Source organism: Rhipicephalus microplus, chromosome 1 (genome assembly GCF_043290135.1).
Source record: "Rhipicephalus microplus isolate Deutch F79 chromosome 1, USDA_Rmic, whole genome shotgun sequence".
Classification (NCBI taxonomy): domain Eukaryota; kingdom Metazoa; phylum Arthropoda; class Arachnida; order Ixodida; family Ixodidae; genus Rhipicephalus; species Rhipicephalus microplus.
In genome coordinates this window covers 80199593-80219158 of record NC_134700.1, presented here as the reverse complement: position 1 = coordinate 80219158, position 19566 = coordinate 80199593, and the positions used below count along the sequence as shown (strand labels likewise).

The following is a 19566-nucleotide window of genomic DNA, read 5'->3' as shown; positions in this document are numbered from 1 at the left end:
TTGTTCTGGCTTGTTCGAGAACCGTCCTTCGTTTAGGCAGCCCTACGCGCTTCGTGTAAAGGGCCTGGCTGAAGAAACAGGTGTGCCTCTTCTTGAACACAGTTTGATGGCTCCTGCAACATATCTGCCACCGTGGCAGTGGCAGCTTATAGACTGTGATGTCTCTTTTGTCGAAGTCACAAAGCATGCACCACTTGCACACATACATACATACATACTTCCTAGAACTACAACATAAATACACATGCCCTGAGTTCCTTACCGATGCGTCAAAGTCCAACGCTTCTGTGTCATATGCAGCGGTTGGCCAATCCTTTTCCGAGGCCGGCGTTCTTCATCCTGATTTTCACAGGAGAAGCTTATGCAATAGTGGTGGTCGTAAAACACATCAAACAGATAAAATTACAAAAGGCGGTACTATTTACAGATTCCCTAAGCGTGGTCAAAGCCCTGAAAACTCTTAAAAAACACAAGAACCCCGTGCTGGTGCCACTTTACTCACTTCTGTGCACACTGTACACATCAAAACAGCATGTCGTTGTCTGCTGGGTTCCAAGGCACTGTGAGATACAATGGAACGTTTTAGCTGACAAGCTGGCTGCTTTCACCAACGACACTACTTCCAATGCATCAATACCGATCCCTGCACTTGACTTGAAACTGTTTCTAAACCGAAAACTCAGAGGGTATTTGCAGAGCACGTGGGATAGACACACAGACAATAAACTCCATGCTATTAAGCCGCAATAGGTAACTGGCCGCCACTATCAAAATCACGACACACAGAAGTAACACTAACAAGGCTTAGAATAGAACATACACACTCCACACACTCATGTCTCCTATGTACCGGCATTCCACCATTCTGTGACAGATGTGGAGAACCACTTACGGTTCTCCACATCCTCGTCCAGTGCAATGAGCTAGATGCTCTACGAAAAAAGCACTTTTTACTGCCCTACCGGCAGCAGCTCCCACTACACCCTGGGATGCTTATCGGTAGGGATCCTCTTTTTAAACTGCAATCACTTTTCATGTTTTTAAAAGATGTTCATACCTTTTGCCCCATATTTCAAGGTTCTGCGTTGCACGACCTCTGTACCGTGGTTGTGGCTGCGGTGACTACATCTCTATCATGCTTTTATTATCGTGTCATTTTGCCGTCCACTTTCAGTGCACATATTTCACGCCATTGTCATGATTTTATTACTTTCATGTTTTTACTCGTGTTAGCACGAGGACTTTTAAGGCCCCTTTACAGCCACGCATCATATCATTGTTCACATATCTAGTCTTTCGAAATGGCGCTCTTTGGCCATCAATTGGCCCTTGCACCGTTAAAAACCATTCATCATCATCAACTGCACAGTGTCCCAACCAAAAATATATTTAAGTGGTGGTGGTGATGGTGCATAGATTTTAATGGTGCAAGGGTCATGCCTGGCTGAAGAGTGGCTTAAAAAGATGCAGCAAGGTTGATTGATTGATTGATTTGTGGGGTTTAACGTCCCAAAACCACCATTTGATTATGAGAGACGCCGTAGTGGAGGGCTCCGGAAATTTTGACCACCTGGGGTTCTTTAACGTGCACCCAAATCTGAGTACACGGGCCTACAACATTTCCGCCTCCATCGGAAATGCAGCCGCCGCAGCCGGGAATCGAACCCGCGACCTGCGGGTCAGCAGCCGAGTACCTTAGCCACTAGACCACCGCGGCGGGGCGATGCAGCAAGGTGGCCAGTTGGGCTAGTCTTTAGTGCGCTTCAGCAAAATTTTCAATAAAGAGATGCATTGAATTAGCAGTATAAACTACGTTTTTAAAAACAAGCCACAAGAGTCTGAGGCAACTTTTCAGTAGGCGCGTGTCAATGGGCAGACGTGGAAACACCAGCTTGTAATGCGGACTCGTAATCATGTACTATGTAGCCAAATCTACATTCACATGGAGTTTAATTCATTGGTTTTGCTGACTTTGCATACCTGTTGCTGCTGTGCATGGTCACGTCTGTAATGTGGTGGCAGTCGCTGTGTGTGCTTGGTTCAGCATAAACTGCTTGTATTGCGTAGTGATCGTACAGTCTGATGTGTCTGGCCTGGACACAATTGCCTCGTTTTTCGGCAAGCACGATGATGTGGCAATAAACCACATTTTACAATGCAAGTCGAGAGCTGCGAAATTGTTGCAAGGAAAGACTTGGCAGAGCAGGCTTATTCCCACCGATTTGGTTATTGTGGGTTTCGACTGTGTTGCACAAGCACAGTGTGATTAGCCAAATTTATCTTTGTTGAAGCTTGTATTACTAGAGATGACACTAATGTTCTTTTAGCACTATCTTGTACAGGGTCACTTCCCTCGATAATATATGTTTCCCATAAAAGTGTAAACAATAAGGTGAAATTGAATCTGCTGCATTCTGTGGGAAACTCAGATTACAGCCAGCAACGCATGCTGTGAACCGATATTGGCGAGCAGAGTGTCAGTCGTCAATGGACTGATCATTGTTGCGGCGCGACGTCTTTCATACACCACACTTCGAACTTTTCAGCCTTATCTCTGGTGGCCGAGAAAGCTCTAGAATAAGCTTGAGTGTTCGCGTCTTGCGCACAATTTTATCAAAATGATCTAGTATGGTCGTGAAGCTTCTCAAACACTGGGGCGTGGTCTGCGCCGAGCATTGCCAGCAGGCTTTGTGGGCATAAACCAAATACAGCAAAACTGAAACAACAAATGGCATGGTGCTATGTACCAACAGGCTCAACACCAGACTCCTAACAAAAAATTACGGCATATTCACGGGGTGAATGATGATGAATGGGCGAAGCTCCGGAGGGATTCATCGGTAAACTGTGAATCTTCCGTGTAATTCGCCCAGTCGATCATCATGTAAAGACGTGAGAAACGCTGTGTGTGTATATACACAAATCAGCTTTTATTTGTTCTTAGACGATGGATGGCTTGCGATGTCCCTTCATTATGACGGCTTTATGGTCTGTGAAATGAAGGGAGAGCGGTTCCTGTATGGGTTGCAGTGGGCAATTTGCAAATACTAGGTCTATGCATGTTCCTCGGATCGTGGTAGGTTTCATATGGTTAAACGATATACGTCTGAGTGCATATCTAGAAGCCATATGTTGGATAAGCCAATTATTGTCTATGATAGCCACGTTAAAGTCTCCAAGTAGTACAAATGGTCCATTCTTGTATTTGTTTTCATAATTTCGTAACGCAGTGTCTATGAATGTCTTGATGTTCCCGGTCGACAGGTTGGGTGCGAGGTACGCGACTCCGAGCGCGCGCCAACAGCGAACGGATTTTATTACAACGCTCCCCCTAGCGTACGTCGCCGCACTAAATCGAACGATTGCCTTCAACCAATGACACGCGCCATATGTGACATCATTCCTATTTTATAAGATCTCGCGTCTTTCATCAACTACAAGTACCGCTTTCTAGTTTATAACATCTTGCATCTTTTCATCATCAGCTACAAGTACCACCATCTAGTAAACACTACAAGAACTAAACGAGAGGTGGCTACATACAGGAGACGGTACCGCCATCTAGTGAACACTGCAAGAACTAAACTAGAGGTGGCTACATACAGGGGACGGTACCGCCATCTAGTGAACACTGCAAGAACTAAACTAGAGGTGGCTACATACAGGCTACAGGGGACGCACAGCCCACGCCCTAAGGAGCTTCGCCCCTAAAAGTGGTCCAACACGAAGCCAATGAAGACTTACTCGTTGTACCTGTTTTTATTGGTGCTAGATGTCCACACTTGGTCATGTTGGTTCATTGTATGTCGGCTTTCATTTATTGCCAGTTTTCATTGTATTGCCATGTGGTGAAGCCACCTGTGAGTTATCTCTTTTTTTTTTTACATGGTTAGTGAAATAGGGGATCTCCTTTTAATTGAAAGAATGTTACTACCGTTTTACTCAGAATAAAAAGCTCTAAATTACCAAAAGATTCTGGAATTACCGAAGCAAATTTCTGGTAATTTTGGCTTTTCTTTCTTTCTTTCTTTACGGTGGCAAAAAAGTTGTTTCGACACTGGCCACAGCAATCAAACAGCATAGACACCAATCATACAACATAGAGGATTTGCATTCCCCACAGTGTGATTTCTTTATGGGGTCTCAAAACACCCTTTGCTAGCAGCTTGGCCTTCTCATGAACATCTTTGTTTCAATACTTTTCTTCTGAATTTGCTTAACAATATGTTCTTGACCCACAATGGAAAACTGTCCACACCAGCAAACAACTTGGCAGGCAATCCCGATGGACAGGTTCTTTTTCCAATGTTTTGGGCTCAACGGGCACTTTGTATTGGCCTGATGCCTCTACGAAACCATGCTTTGACACCAAATTCTACTCCCAAACAATCCATATACAGTGTAGACCGCTTATAACGTAAGTCATAGGAGTTGTAAAAATCCGCGCTATAAGCGGTACCGTGTTATACCAAAGCATGCCTTTTTTCGGCCTTTGTCTATGTCAAAAGGGCAACCCACCTTTCAAAAGCAATTTACTACACTTTTCACTCGCAGACACATTCAACACAATCACAACACCGCACGGAAACAAAGTTCTCAAGTCCGGCATCAGCGGAAGAACGCCGTTATTTTCGTCTGGCGATGCTTGCGAACAGCGCTGCGAACAATTTCGTGCTCCACAAAGCTTAAGCACTGGAGCGATTTCTCGCTCAAACTGTTTTTCGCGCAGTACGTTTTCACTTTAGCGAGGTATTCCAATGCGTCTTTGCACGGGAAATCTGGTTCTGGCGTCGGGTCGACATCGTCTTCGCCGCCCGACTCGTCGTCCGTTGCAACCTCCGCACTACCACGCACCGCTGCGACGATCGCGTCATCTGTGCTCGCTTCCTCGCAGACATCAAGCTCAGACTCCCCGGCATCGACAAATTCTTGGAAAGTGTCGGTGGCGGTTACAAAGTTGCCGTCGACGAGGCAGGACCACACGTCGTCAGTGTTGAGGGTCTCATCGGCGAGCGACGTGTCGCTCTGCTCATCGTCTTCCAGAGCCTCTGCATTGCGCACGAAGCCTGCCCTCTTGAAACACTTCATTTCATTTCATTTCATTTATTTACTCTCAAAGCCGAAGCATTACAGGGAGGAGCGGGTATACATCGTACAGAAATTCAGGAAATACAGCAAATCAAGATTATATGCGCACAATGGCGGTCTGAAAACCATAAAAGAAAAGAAAGACTGCGTGATGTGAAGAAGAGGCAGGGTGGTTGTAACAACAATGTTCAACATGGTTGCGTCTTTGAATGACACGCGCACACACAAAAAAAAACTAACAAGAGAAAACACAGCGTGACTTAAGTGGCGAATTTACGCGAAATGGTTAGAGAGGGCGTTGTTAAACAAAGTGAGGTCAGTGATAGCAGCGATAGGGGCGGGAAGGTGGTTCCACTCATTTGCAGTTTTCGGGATGAATGATTCGGGATGAATGATTGCTTGTGGTATTGGCTTGTACCTGCCATCATGAAGTGACCACCATGTCAATCGTGCCTCTTAAGTTCACTTTAAGAGGCTGCTGCTGCTGCATGTTCAGCAAAACTCTCTCGCAAATGCGCTTTTTGTACAGCGCCTTTACGGTTGCGATGACACCCTGGTCGAGAGGTTGACTTTTTGCTGTAGTGTTGGCAGGCAAAAGCTTTAGGTTGACTGCGATCAACTTCGGCTTGACGTTGTGGCCCGTGCAGTCGTCGAAGATAAATAAGCACGACCCGTCGCTTCTCTGGCACCATAACCTCATGAAACTTGCAAAGCCAGCTGGTGAACAAATCCTGCGTCATCCACGCCTTTTTATTGGCTTTGTAGGTCACTGGCAGGCACTCTCGCTTTTTAAAGCAACGTGGCCTTGCCGATTTACCTATGACAAAGAGGCAGAGCTTGTCGCTCCCGTCCAAATTGGCGCAAAACAATACAGTTATGCGCTCCTTTGAGACCTTGCGGCCGGAGCAGGCTTCGCCTTTCAGTGCAAGCGTGCGGTTGGGCGAAAGGTTATAAAATAAACCATTTCATCGGCATTATAAATGTCTCTGTCAGTATAGGTGGACAGCATACTCTCCGAGTTCAAGCGAAGCCAGACATCGATAGACTCGTGGTCCACAGCGCCGCTTTCTCCGCACACCACTTTGCAGCTGATGCCATGGCGATCTTTGAAACGCTGAATCTACCCGTTGAGTGGATTGAAGTCGTCGTGGCCTAAAAGAGCTCCGAGACACTTGGCCTTTTGTTGGAGCATGGGGCCACGTACTGGGATGCTCTGAGCCCTAACTAACTTCGCGGAACCACCTGAACAGCGCTGAGTCCACGTCTTCGTATTTTGACGTACGTATTCTCTTCCGTGACAGGGAAGACGAATCTTGCTGCAGTTGCTGCCGCAGTTTGTCCTTGTTTTTGTAGATGGTCAACACGGTCGTGTTGGAAACGCCGTATTTCGCCGCCACCGACGCCTTCTTCAGGCCACTCTCAATGTCCCTTATGAAGCATTCCTTAATCTCCAGCGATAAGGCACGGCGCTTTTTCACACCGCTTGAAGACGCCGCCGACGCCATGGCGACAGGACCTACGCAACACACGTGCTCTGGGCTCTCAGACGGCAACGACACGGCGAAGTGCACACAGCAAATTCAAAGAGGCAAAAGAAGGAGGTTGAGAAAAAAAAAAGCATGCTACCGCTTCTCTCCCCCACTCCGCGCAGCGCGCACCCGGATTGGACGCTGCCACGGTCGTCACGGTGACGAAAACATGCTCCCTCCTTCCAAGGTCTCCCCGACTCCCTCCCTACTGTACTGTCTCTTCTCCTCCGCAATGTTTGACTTTTCGCGGCGGTCTCCACGTGCGCCCTCGCGCTCACACTCCCAACAATCCGGCGCGCCGGGAACGCCGCCGGGAAACCGTGCCGACCGTGCTCCGCTCGCTGATTTTATGGTCGCGCGCCTAAAAACTTCACGCTATAACCGGTATTCTGCTTCGCGCGCCTACGCAATAAACGGTCAGCCTATACATTGAGTTTTATGGGCGACATATCGGTGGTCAAAAACACCCACGTTATAACCGGTCCTGCGCAAAAAGCGGCTACGTTATAAGTGGTCTGCACTGTATGCAATACGGGAAAATCATTTTTTCAAATAGAAATTTTAAATAGAAAAATAGTTTTAGGAAGCATATATGGACGCTTTAGCTTGGAAGCAACTCGAATTTACTCATTCAAATACATGAACTAATATTTGCTGACTCGGCTAGTGTTGGACCAACATGTGCCGAATTAGAATCAATGTGTTATCTTTAATTTTTTGAAGGTCATCACTTTTGATGAGAATATTAAATGAAAGGGAATTCTTTTTGAGCCACTGGACTCACAATGCCATGAAGTAGTGAGGGACACTTTCTTTTTCTCGAACGAATGCCATGTGTCAGTCCCACTGTAAGGTAGTCTTCAGTGTTTCAAACACAGTCCTAGGCCTAAATACTTGTGTACCTTTATATGCAGTGCTGCCTAACTGCTTGTTGCATGCTTTTATTGCTGTACCAGTGTAGTCTGGCAGCATAGCAGCCTTTATTGAGACTGCTCTGAACTGGCACCAATACGCCTGGGCCACTATTAATGTATGACCATACATCGTGTGTTTCTGTAGCAAAACTATTTAAAATGCCATTTAATTGGGCAATATTGTAATCTTCCACTAGCGATAATCAACTAGGAGCCAAGTGGCTGCCTAGTTGATGGCTGGCAAGTGGCTCTTGGCTTGACATGACGTGCAAGCTTAATCGCACTCATGTTTTATAAACTGAGCTCACAAGCACGAATTATTGGTACTGCACGCACAACAACCGTGGGTCTACCATTCTCGTGTGCCACTGGTGTGTAAGTCCTGCTGTTCACTGGCAAAGGAAGTGTCGATTTGTCCTGTGTGATGGTTTCGTTGAATCCATGATGCTTGCCAAATTTCCTCCATAAATTTTGGAAGGGAATGGAGACTATAAGATGGGGATGGAGTCATTGCAACTACAGCAGTGTGTAACTTGAAGGTGGCATGTTTGAGGTTGTGTTAGAGCAGATCAAGAAGAAAGATGGAAAATATATATGCATGTATATATATTTAGAACTTATGCGAGATTGCTGCCACGTTTATGAGCTTCACTCGAGTTTACAAGGGTTCTGTAGGAAAATTAGTGATTCACTTCAAAGTGGGGAATGAAGGAAAATAATTTTCAGGGCTACATTTTTGTTTGACACAGTGAAGTGAGCTGATAAGGAATAGAGGACGTAAGTTGTACTGTGTCATGTCTATTATAGTAATTGTGATATAGATACAAAGAAAGTAAAGTGGACAAAAAAAAAACTACTTCCTGCCAGCAGAGACTGAACCTGTAACCTTTGGATTACGTACCTGATGCTCTTACCAAATGAACTATAATGGTGGTTGGCTCACTTTTTTTTATCCTAATTTCTCATGTTCTTATCATCTCTGTGCATCTTCAAAAAGCATAACTTGTAACTTCAGTGTTATCACTGCAAACAAAATAATGCAACAGATTCCTTCGTATTTTTTTTAATTTTTTTTGTATGTGACGGTCTCTTTTCGTCATTTCAAGAAAAAGTGAAGAGTTTTTTTTTTTTAATACTGATTCTTTTATAGGCTTAACTGTCACTGGAATGGAAAGTTTGAGTCCATTTATAGAATTATGTATTAGAGGTACAACAACAATAATAACAGGTAATATTTCACACATTACATGGTCATAAATCCCCAAGTTATGATTCACTGGTTCTTTTAGCTCAGGAGGAAAAAATTCTCAAATATAGCAACTTTTGAAAAATGTCACCTGTCAAGACATTTTTCAAAAACAGTTTTCTTCAGTCGAGAGGATTAAAACAATGCTACTCCACTCTTCACTATGCATACATTTTTTAGAAAAAAAAAAACTATTTTTTTAAATGTTAATGTTTGTGTTACTAATAAATCGTGAACATTCGAGAACGACAAGAGATGAAATTGGTCCCTCCTTATAGGATAAGTTCGATATTTTCTTTACCCTAAATTATGCAGCCAATAAAGCAAGAAGGTCGACTTTCAGGCTACTTGGTTGTATGTGCTACAATATATAAAATACCCAATCAAATCTAAAATGCCAATTTTCGGACCTGTGTCAATCTCATGGAATCACCAAGATGCATTCTCCATGACATTAAATGAAAGAAAACAAGTCATTCATTTTTATTTGAGATGATGGAACTAGCGTTACAGTAGTGTGAGGTCATTAAGGCATATCATGCTTTGATAATCTAGTTTCTCTGTGAGTGTTGAAAATGGTGGTTCATCAATGATAGTTATGACTTGACTTGAAATGTAGGAGGATTTGCATTCCCCACAGCGTGATTTCTTGCTTCACTCTTCCGTAGACTCTCCTTCTTAGTTGTACCATTTTTTTCAGCCGACTCCGAGAGCTTACGTTCAGTCAAGAGCCTGGACGTGGACGCTCCAGAAAACAGCTGACCAACGTGACCTTTCCTGCGAAAACGCCCAGCGTCACACCATGACGTCTCCCCACAAACTCACACCACTCTGCCTCTTACAGTATTTTGTGCAATGTCGTTCTCATGTGATTGCTGGGAGGGAACGATGCTTTCACTTTCCAGAACGAGACTTTGACGCTCACGCACTCAAAGTTACAATGCAGTTTCTATTTATGCATTACTTGTGGGCTCAGTTATAGCCATCATCATTGTCACAGCCCAAGTTCAGTTGCTACAACTAGCAACTAGAACGATATTGACAATGGGTTGCAATGCTTCCTGCCAACACCTGTGAACTAACTCAGTGAGAGGAAATAGAAAAGGGATGTAGTGGTTTCAACACCAATTCAATAATTTTAAAACCTCCATTTAATGATCATGACTGCAACATACTTGCTGTCTTTGCATACATTCTATGCATGGGGGCTCGTTGTGGCACTTGCACTGATTTGTGTTTAAGAACCTCGTGACGATCTGTCAGTCATGATTGTAATTGTTGTCAAGAGTGTAGTGCTCATCGGGTGTCCTCGTGCACGTGTATGCGACCTGTCCTGTCTTGCTGCGGATAAGTTTGCGATGGCATGTCGATGTTGAGAGCATTCAGAAAATGAATCTCTCTCCCTGTGCTCAAGCAAGGTTGTAATGGTCCTCCCTTCTGTGTACTACCTTGATATTAGACAGCATATCACGGATGCCTCTCTGTGGCTGGTGGGTCATATTTTTTATTGCAGGCACTTGCAGCAGTTGCTTAATGCCTAGGCAGTTCTATATTATGCTCAATTGTGATGTGCACGAGACTTTCGTGGCCAGCTATAGAATTAATTTATTTTTGAGTGACAAGAAGAGACAAATACTGTGCTCTTGATTTTTCATTCACTGACATATTAAATGGTGCAGGCAGGAGCAAGCAAATTACTATGAATTATGCTTTCTATTGTGCAGCATTTCACAACCTCCAATCATCACAATCAGGCTATCACTCACTAGACCTGAGTGCAGGAAACAGTGGCACAGATTGAAGGTTTTTTTTTCTTCTTAAGAAATGGTCCAAAACAACAGCAAAATGTTTACTACACCTGCTGCTTCTGCCTTTACTGAATGACAACAATGCTAGGTATGGATCTCTATGCTCAGAGAAACACAGAGGTGCTAATCAAGGAATTCCTCTCTGCAGAATTCGCCAAAGAGTGTTAAGAAAGCACACTTTGTAGAGAAGTCAAGGCTGGGCCTAAAGTGGGGGAAACAGTGAACTGGTCAGAGCTTCCATAATTGTGGGTGTCCATCAGGCATGAACGAGTCTGAGGCTAGGTTTTGTTGAGCAAAGGGCATCACTTTCTGTTTTGGCAGTGCATCTACTTTGTGGTATACGTATTTCGGCATGCAATGATAAGTAGTAGTCAAACAAGGAATGTAGCTGGAGTCCACTTTCTGGGAAGAAGACTGGCTCACCTTAATCAGTTTTTTTTATTTATTTCTCTCATGGGGAACTTGCCTGCTACAAGTCTTCTATTTGAAGACCGCTATGGTACTTCTAAGCACGAGGTGCAGTTTCAATTCCCAGCCACAGCAGCCATATTTTGTTGGGGCCAAAATGCAAGAACACCCATCTATGCTTAGACTTAGGGCACACATTTAAGAAACTCAGATATGTTTAAAATGACCCTTCAGTCTCTTGCTACCGTGTGCGTCTAATCATACCATGGGTTTGGCTTGCAAAATCTTTAGAATTTAATGTTATATATATCTTTTTAGTTTTTAGAGCATTGATTTCAGCAGTATCCTGTTTGACCAACTTTCCCGTCAACTCCACATTTTTTTGCAGTCCTCTGAACTGCCTGGCTATCCCTGTGGACTACCCTCATGATCTTGCAGACTGTGTCGTACATTTGCTGATGGTCTTTCTTGTATCACGTTAATGACCATGAGGAATTTACTTGGGATTCTGGTTTTTCATGGTCTAATGTACACATTCGAACCACACACCTATGACAGTATTCAAGTTCCATAATATTTCTCTAGTATATAAGCAATAATTGTGATTGGTGTTGCAAGGAGAAAACAGGGGGGCTCAGAACAGGAATTTTCTCCTCATAATGGCCATGCAACCTCTCCCTCCTTGCTTTCAATTGCAGATATTGTTGGGCCTCATTTTGTTTGAAAAGCAGCCATCACTTCATGCTTGATGTCACCAAAACAGCTTTGTCCATTACGCCTGACTGACTATAACTGCCAACCCACATGCTCATCTTGCATGCAACAAGTGACTGCGGTTTTTTCAAAAGCTAAAACCTGCCGCTGTCGTGGTTTTCATAAGCCTTTGTGCTCTTCACAGATTAATCGCAAAATGGGGCGCAGCCATGCCTTCTAGAAAAAAAGCATGCCCTATGCTCCTGCATCCCAACTACTCCAGTTGATCTCCCGTCATCATAGTGCACTAGGTTGGTGTACGTCATTTCCCAGTAACACTACCATAAAATTTTAAGCAAGTGGTCCCGGTATGGTGAAAAATGACTCTGCAAATTTTGCAATGTGAGGCCTTTGCTCAGTCATGGATCGAAATTCATAATCAGAGATGGATGGGTCTGATAACATTGGAGGTGGAAATAAAACTGGAAGGGCTCTATTCTATGAACACATGGTACACAGATGGGTGCAGCAACAGGCATTGTTTCTTTCTTTTTTTTTTCTTTCAGCCCTTCAAGCATTCTTTTTTTCTTTCCGCTAAGACATCAAGGATCTAGATTTAATTATTGGTATTACTGGAGTAGTGCAGCATCGGCACACTATAGCTAGAGTTTTCTCTCGCAAAGGAGAGATACAAATGTTTTACTGTGTAGTTTGGCATTCAAAAATGGCTGAATTGGTATAGGACCATCTTCTACAAGAACAACACATGAAGGAAGAAGGGACTAACGTGTCCTGTTCTGCTGCACAGTTTTTTCAGAAGATTTGCCAGTGTATTTGGTGCTCATGGTCATTTTCGGTCTATTTTAAAACTACTATCATTATAAATTAGTTAAATATATTTACACTCAAACCTTGGTATAAAAACCTAGATATTTAATATAATCACTTATAACAAAGTAAATGAAGAATAGCTTTTTCATAAATACAGTAATGCAAATGTGTATATATAACGAATTTTGGGATATAACAAAGTATTTTCGTGGCAAGCGTGACTTTGTTATATTGAGGTTCGAGTGTATAATAATCAGGAATGGGGGGGGGGGGGGGAGTAGCTGTACATACCACTGCCCCCAGCTGCTTTCTTTTCCCTAAAGCACTCTGTGTTCATGGGTCTACTCAGCGAACATGGTAGAGGGGGCATGCATTAGGATCCTGTTGTCTTGCTGTACGCTACCATGTGAGCCCAAGTAAAGCAAAGGGGGTGGTATTTATAGCTTTTAGCTGTATGAAGTTGTAGTTTTAATTGAGAATCATGAATATGACCTTCTATGCTTTCCTTAGCTTCACTATTTGTTGACTTCATACTACATGTAAGCAAGCTATGCCCCAGGATACCCAATGCTCTCATTGAGAGCCTCTCTTTATATTGTTAATGCATTCCCACAAAGGTCTTTTAGCGAACAAATCATTTTTAAGCTTTGGCTGTGTGTTTGAAACTTCTACTCTGAAAGTTGTAGCCGCTTAGTTACACAGGTCTTTAGTCCGCCAGTCCAAAAGTGGCCTAGGTTTGAGCACCATCAAGGGGACCAACTATTGAATTTCTATAAAGATATTTTATTTTGAATATTAAAGAGGCCCTGGAACACTTCTTCAAGTAACCATGGAATGAATTCACTGGAAGAGCTTATTGCCTTAGGATCCAACGGCACAAAAATTTTGAGAATCCATCAAGTGTGAGTGGAGTTACAAAGATTTGTTGCATGCTGCAATTGGATTCTCTCTTCTGTCGTCTCAAAGAAAGGGCTGGAAGCTGAGCAGGGAGGCATGGCAGGGACAAAAAAATTATGTCACACGCGCCTCGTGACCTTGAGCACTTTTTTTTTTCCTTCGAATTCGCGGCTTTTTCAGTGTGATCGCTTGCGCGCGTGGACAAGTTGCGGCCTCCCGTGGCGATCTCTGTAACAATCGAGCGCGCCATGTTCAAATCAACCAATGGCTTACGGATAGGCTTTCTATGAGTGATTCTTAAGTGTCTTCAATCATTTGTAAAGAGGAGAGGAAGCAATTTTTAGCTGACTTCGATAACTTATTGTGAATTCCAGGTCGCGTGCTGCGCTGCGTGCTCATGTGTTGTCGGGAGCCTCTACTACCGATCTGCGGCGTTTTCTGACCATGCTCAAAAAGTGTTGCAGGGCCCCTTTAACCTTTAAGGCAAAAGCCTAAAGTGCCTTGAAAATGTGATATGCAGTGCAAGATCCTCTGATGATGATGATGATGATCATGTTGTGATTTTGCCTTCAAGCTGTGTTAAAGAAGCACTGGCACTAAATTCAGTTTTGTCAAGAATTTTGTGTCCACAAGTAGCTATCGACCCCCTAGTAGCGACTCGCCACCTAAAATGCTATTGAGAGACAAGTAACCATTACTTTTATTGATTTATATCATTGGCATCAAGCACGATTCAGAATGGCTGGCAAGCCTGCCAATTTTAGCGCTGTGAGCGCGTTCTCATCGCAGTCACCTCGAGATTGTGCCACAGCTGACCACTTCTCCACAGAAAATAGTGACGTGGGCTCAGCTGCACCGTAAGCATTTTGTCTGCTGGGCGCACACATTCAGTCATGGCTTGTCACCTGCATTGCCGTCGCCGCTGTACAAAGCGTTGACTAGAGTTGAATATGACAGTATGGAGCTTGAAATCATTGCGATTCATGACGTCACGAATTATTTTTGCTTTAATGAACCCTTTGCAGGATGGCGACTCCAAAATGGACGCCGTTCTAAGCAGCAATGAGGGGGTGCCCGATGACGCATGCTTCGACTGTGCTCACTCGTGTGTCTTAATTAGCTATATTGGAAAGGTTTGGCGTGCACTGCATTCAGGTGCACAGCATTCAGGTAAAGGGGTCAATAGAATATCGGTATAGGGAATGCGCACCAATGGAGAAATAGAATACGTTCTCTGTTTGAGTGTTTCTTCTGTGCACCTATATACTCTGTTTCATACATCAGGTGCAACGCTGTGGTGGCTAGCCATACTCCTTCAGCAGATCCGTTCGCATGAAGAAATAGTACAGTGTTCTTACTACCCGGGATATGATTTCCTTTTACCTTTGGGCTGAGCATTAAAAGAAGACGTGTACGTACTTTGATTCTTGGAGATAAACAAGCCCCGTTACACGACTGTCGATAACTTGACCTGGTTCTCTCAGCGTCTCTTTCCTTTCCCTTCTTAGTGTTTTATTTTGTAGCCTGCTGCGGCGCCATGTGCGCCCGTCCCTGGGCGGCTTGCACTAGTGTTTACAATGATGAAAGCCAAGCGCGAGACGCGCGTAGTAACACAAGTTGCTAACCCTACTTTTCGCAAGCTTCCGCAGCGTTGCACCTGATGTATGAGACCGAGTATAAATGGCCCCAGCTATCCCGCCTCTCACGACTGCGGCGGCAGTAACCAGGTATTATGTGGACGCAAAGATGTCGATGGGTGAACTAAAATTCACTGTTAACAATACTTGCGTGTAACAATACTTTCATGTTACTTGTTAGCAAGGATATCTGTCTATATGCTACTCCACTTTGATGGGTTGTGGTCGGGTTGGCGTGCAGCATTCATGTATGAGAAGACACCCTTATTGTGCTTTTACCACACTTCCAACCAGACAACTTTAAATCACAACGATTCCCTGACGTGCTGACTGATGAACACACTTTGAACTTGCTCTTTTCTTTTGCTATTATTTTGTAGCTGGTTTGTGTTTTGTAATATCATGAAATCATTCAAAGCGGTGCAAGGAAGATGAGACATGAAGGTAGAGTGAGTGCATTTCTAGGCTCCGGCTCCAGTCGGTGCCATGATAAGAACACTCGAATGGCAGACGTCATCGCTACTAGCGTATCGTCACTCCAAATGGTATGTGTGAAATTTATCACACCAAACATTTCAATGAGTGTCGATGTTGCAGGGCACTCCATTTTTCATTGAGCTTTCATATGCTGTTTACTATCGAAGTAAGATAGCTTTCATGCTATGGACGCGATTCCAATTGGCCAAAAGGACCTATGCATAATGAGCAATCGTATCAAGCACACATCTCGATGCTGAATGGTTCATTGGGTGATTGGTGATTGATGATTGTTTGAAATAAGAGTACAATACGCAGATGCGAACAGGATAGACAGGGACAAGCGCTTGTACCTGTCTATCCTGTCCGCGTCTATATATTGTGCTCATATTTCAAACTATAAATTCTGAAATTTGATGCTAGCGCTCCTTTAAGAGAATGTATAAGGTACCTTCGGAGTTTTTATTAATGCTCTTTATTGTAACTGAAAGAATTTGGCTGACCTACATGTAAGCAGTTGCACTTTACTGTGCTTAGGCAAGGCTGGCAGTAATAGAAAAAAGGCCTAGAAGCATTCTTTTTACTGTATTGTTGGACAGCAGAAATTGTTGCAGCAGATTACTCAAAAAGATCCTTCTATTTTTATCACATGTTGCTCTCTTTCTGTTTGCCCATTCTACTGTTTTTTTTCCATGTCATTCATTTGTAATGGGGCCAATAGAAAAAAACATCACAGTATTGAGATGCCTTTCATAGCTTTCGTATGGCCTTCCATCAGTGTGTAATGAATGATCTGTGAGAAAATTGTGCACTTGTCTAGTTGCACTATCTACTCCAAGACTTTTGTTTAAAGACGGCCTCTGTTCTTTGAATTATGATGGCCTAATGCATTCTTTTACTTGAATGGGCTGACAATTTGCAATGCTAACATTACTTTTTTTAAAAGAGAGGACTTTCCCAAGGCATATAGCTATAAATAAAAATTTTATTTATCTTCTGTGTGCTTACATTATAATACAAAGAAAATATATGCATTATGTCAAAAGCTGGCAAAGTTTTGGTTTTCTTCATTTTAGATATAACCTTTGAGAGTGGTGCGACATGTGCTTGGACTGCTTTGATATAGTGTACAGCACATTTTTTATGGTTTAGCATCTCTGAGCAAATAAAGTTGTTCGACACTTTAAATTTTAGCCGAACAACATTGTTAGAAGCCATAATTCAGTCAGAAAACTTGACTATCAATCACTCAAAATACTCAATTTAAGCTGAACATGCTTGGTTACTGAGAGCATTTTTGGTTCCCTGCCAAAAAAAAAAAAGCCCTCTACACACGCTTCAGGTGGCTGTTAGTGCCTCAAGTGTCTGCTATCCGCTGTATGCTGTGTTGTATGCCACCGCTCTGTATGCACTGTGTTGTATTGCCAGCCAACAACTTCAGTGGCTGTTTGCTTCACTAGCAAGTAATTTAGTGAGATAAAAGAAATAGCCCAAGCTCTTTTGCTGCCTTTCTACTGATATAAAAAGCAAATACATGCCATTCAGTGCTTGGAGCCATTTCTCCAACACGTTAATGTTTAGCTTACCCCATCTTTTATTTAACCCCCCCTACCTACAGATTTGCTGTCATCGTCGATGCAGTCGCATATTATCGGCATCAAATGAAATGCAAACATTGACTAACATTAGCAGTGTGTGCTGCTCGCTTGCTAATTGTGGTGGCTGTACGGCGTGCAGTTTACCATAGCTAACATTTACCATTGTTTGTGTTTTATTTGATACCCATAGTAAATGGTTTCTCAGAATAAAGGAAGCCATTGGTAGCAGCAGTGTTGCCATGTGATGGCTGTCTCATGTTTTGTCCACCATGAGCTTGTAATATCAAGCACTGAATGAAACTTGGCTTGTCTTTGCCGAAGCGTCAAATGAGTGAGCATTAAATAAGAGCTGCACTGGATGTGTTGGATGCAGCTTGTGGTGTTGTCCAGAGTGGCTTTATTTGTTTTGACAAAGGCTTTATATCGTTTTGTAATTTGACATGTACAAATGAAGCCAGCCAAAAGATGTGCAATATGTGCAAAGATGTGTATAGCTTTTGCTTCTGGCTGCATGTGGTATTTACTCTTGCTCAAGATCCTAAAAAGAAATCTGCAGATGCAATAAAAGGCAACATGTTGCAACTGCGTGCGTTTCTTCCATGCACATTTCATGCACTCGGTATGGTGGTTTAATTTCATTTTTCTTTCATATATTTGTTAAAAAGCATGCTACCTTACCTTCTAGTGTACCTGTTGCAGTGGGTTCTTTGAAGACATCTTCATGTGTTTTTTTTTATCTGTGACGTGCGGGTTGTGATAAAATAACAGAGAACATTTGTGCACATGACGACGATGCATGATTTTGCTTAAAACAATGCCGCCTTGAGCTTTTTCAGGTTTTAGACATGCCTCAAAGAGGTACCTGAACTTGTATGGAAATCTTTCAACGAAACAGTGGCCTGTAATATAATAAAAATACAATCTTGGACAACATAATGTGTGTATTTGAGTCCCTCTTATGTATCGGATGATATCGCTATGAATGTGCTACAGGTAACGATCAGTCAAGTTATATTTGGGTTATCCTCGTTTGCTGCGCACCTGCATGTATATAAAGCATGCCACAATAAACTTATGATCATTCTTCCGGTTACGCTCGAACTGTCAGGATGGCCCAACGACCACACGAGATATGGTGTCAGAAGTTGATTGAAGCTAGCACCCTGCACGTCCAACATGGATTTTGTGAAGCCACTACGTATTAATGGGGAAATCAGCAAGAACTGGCATGGCTTCTAGCAGTGCTTCGAGTTGTTCTTGACAGCGTTGGAGACCAGTGGGAAACACCGAAAGGAAGCAACAAAGACTGCCCTTTTCCTAAGTATCGCAGGTGTGGAAGCCATTGAGATTTTTAACACGTTCAAGTACCAGCGAGAGGAGGATAACAGCGATTACAAAACGATCGTGCAGAAGTCCGATGCATATTTTGCTGGACAGAGTAACGAAGTGCACGAACGCTATGTATTTCGCTTAAGGATCCAGAACCCGGGAGAACCTTCAAACATATTGTGATGGGCCTGAAGACGAAGGCAGCATCGTGCAACTTTGGCAGTCTTAAGGAGTCGATGATGAGAGACCAGATTGTTTACGGGACTACTGACAGCCACCTTCGAGAAAAACTGTTAAGGGACAACAATTTGACTATACAAAAGGCCGAACTAACATGTAAAGCAACAGAAGCAGCAGCAGCACCTCAAGAAGTCTGGCATGCAAACTGAAAGATATAGATCCGGTAGGCGTGGCTCTTATTGGCAAAACTTTTTTGCCAGTATCCGCCTTTTCTGAGTGTCTGAGATGCGCCAGCATGCATCACGAAGCTGTTCAGCATTCGGGATAAAGTACCGGAAGTGCCACAAGCGTAAGCATTTCGCCATATGCTGAAAAACATCTATGGAGGTTCGTGAGCTCCGAGGCTCCAAAGAAGACTTTGACATTCTGGATGTGTCAAATTTAGGCAAAAGTACACGTGACTGGACGGTGCGAGCTCAAATCAAGAACCTACAAGTAAACCTAAAAGTCGACACTGAAGCACAAGCAAATTTGCTGCCTTTGAGCTGTTAACTCAAGATGTGCCCTCAACTGCTGCTTAATCCAAGTAACGCGGTGCTACGTTCGTATGGAGGAGGGGTGATTCAGCACCTCTGGGTCATATGTACCGAAGTCGCACTGAATGACTCGAGCTCGGCTCTGGACTTTTTCATTGTCTGTGACGGGCGTCAAGCAATCCTCGGACTTCAGGCATGCCTCGTGTGACTTGTGCCGCGTGTTTGCAGGGTATCTAAAAGCAGCCACGGATTGATGAATTTTGCTATCTGTTCACTAGAACCGGGTGCGTGCAACGAGTATACAAGATGGTGTTACATTACGGTGTACATCATACCCGTCGTCCAGGCGGCACGGCGTGTTCCAGTGGCCTTACAAGAACCCCTCAAGATGGAAT

General features: G+C 43.5%; 1 protein-coding gene across 3 annotated transcripts in view; it reads left to right on the top strand.

Annotated features, from left to right (window-relative positions):
* Positions 1-18062, top strand: part of LOC119178647 (shootin-1) — a 106796-nt gene extending 88734 nt beyond the window's left edge. For all 3 annotated transcript variants that reach the window (XM_075882203.1, XM_075882208.1, XM_075882211.1), the window contains one exon: positions 9478-18062. In XM_075882203.1, coding sequence (XP_075738318.1) covers positions 9478-9539 — 62 coding nt within the window. In that variant the 3' untranslated portion in view covers positions 9540-18062. The remainder of the gene's footprint in view (positions 1-9477) is intronic.
* Positions 18063-19566: the final 1504 nt, after the last annotated feature.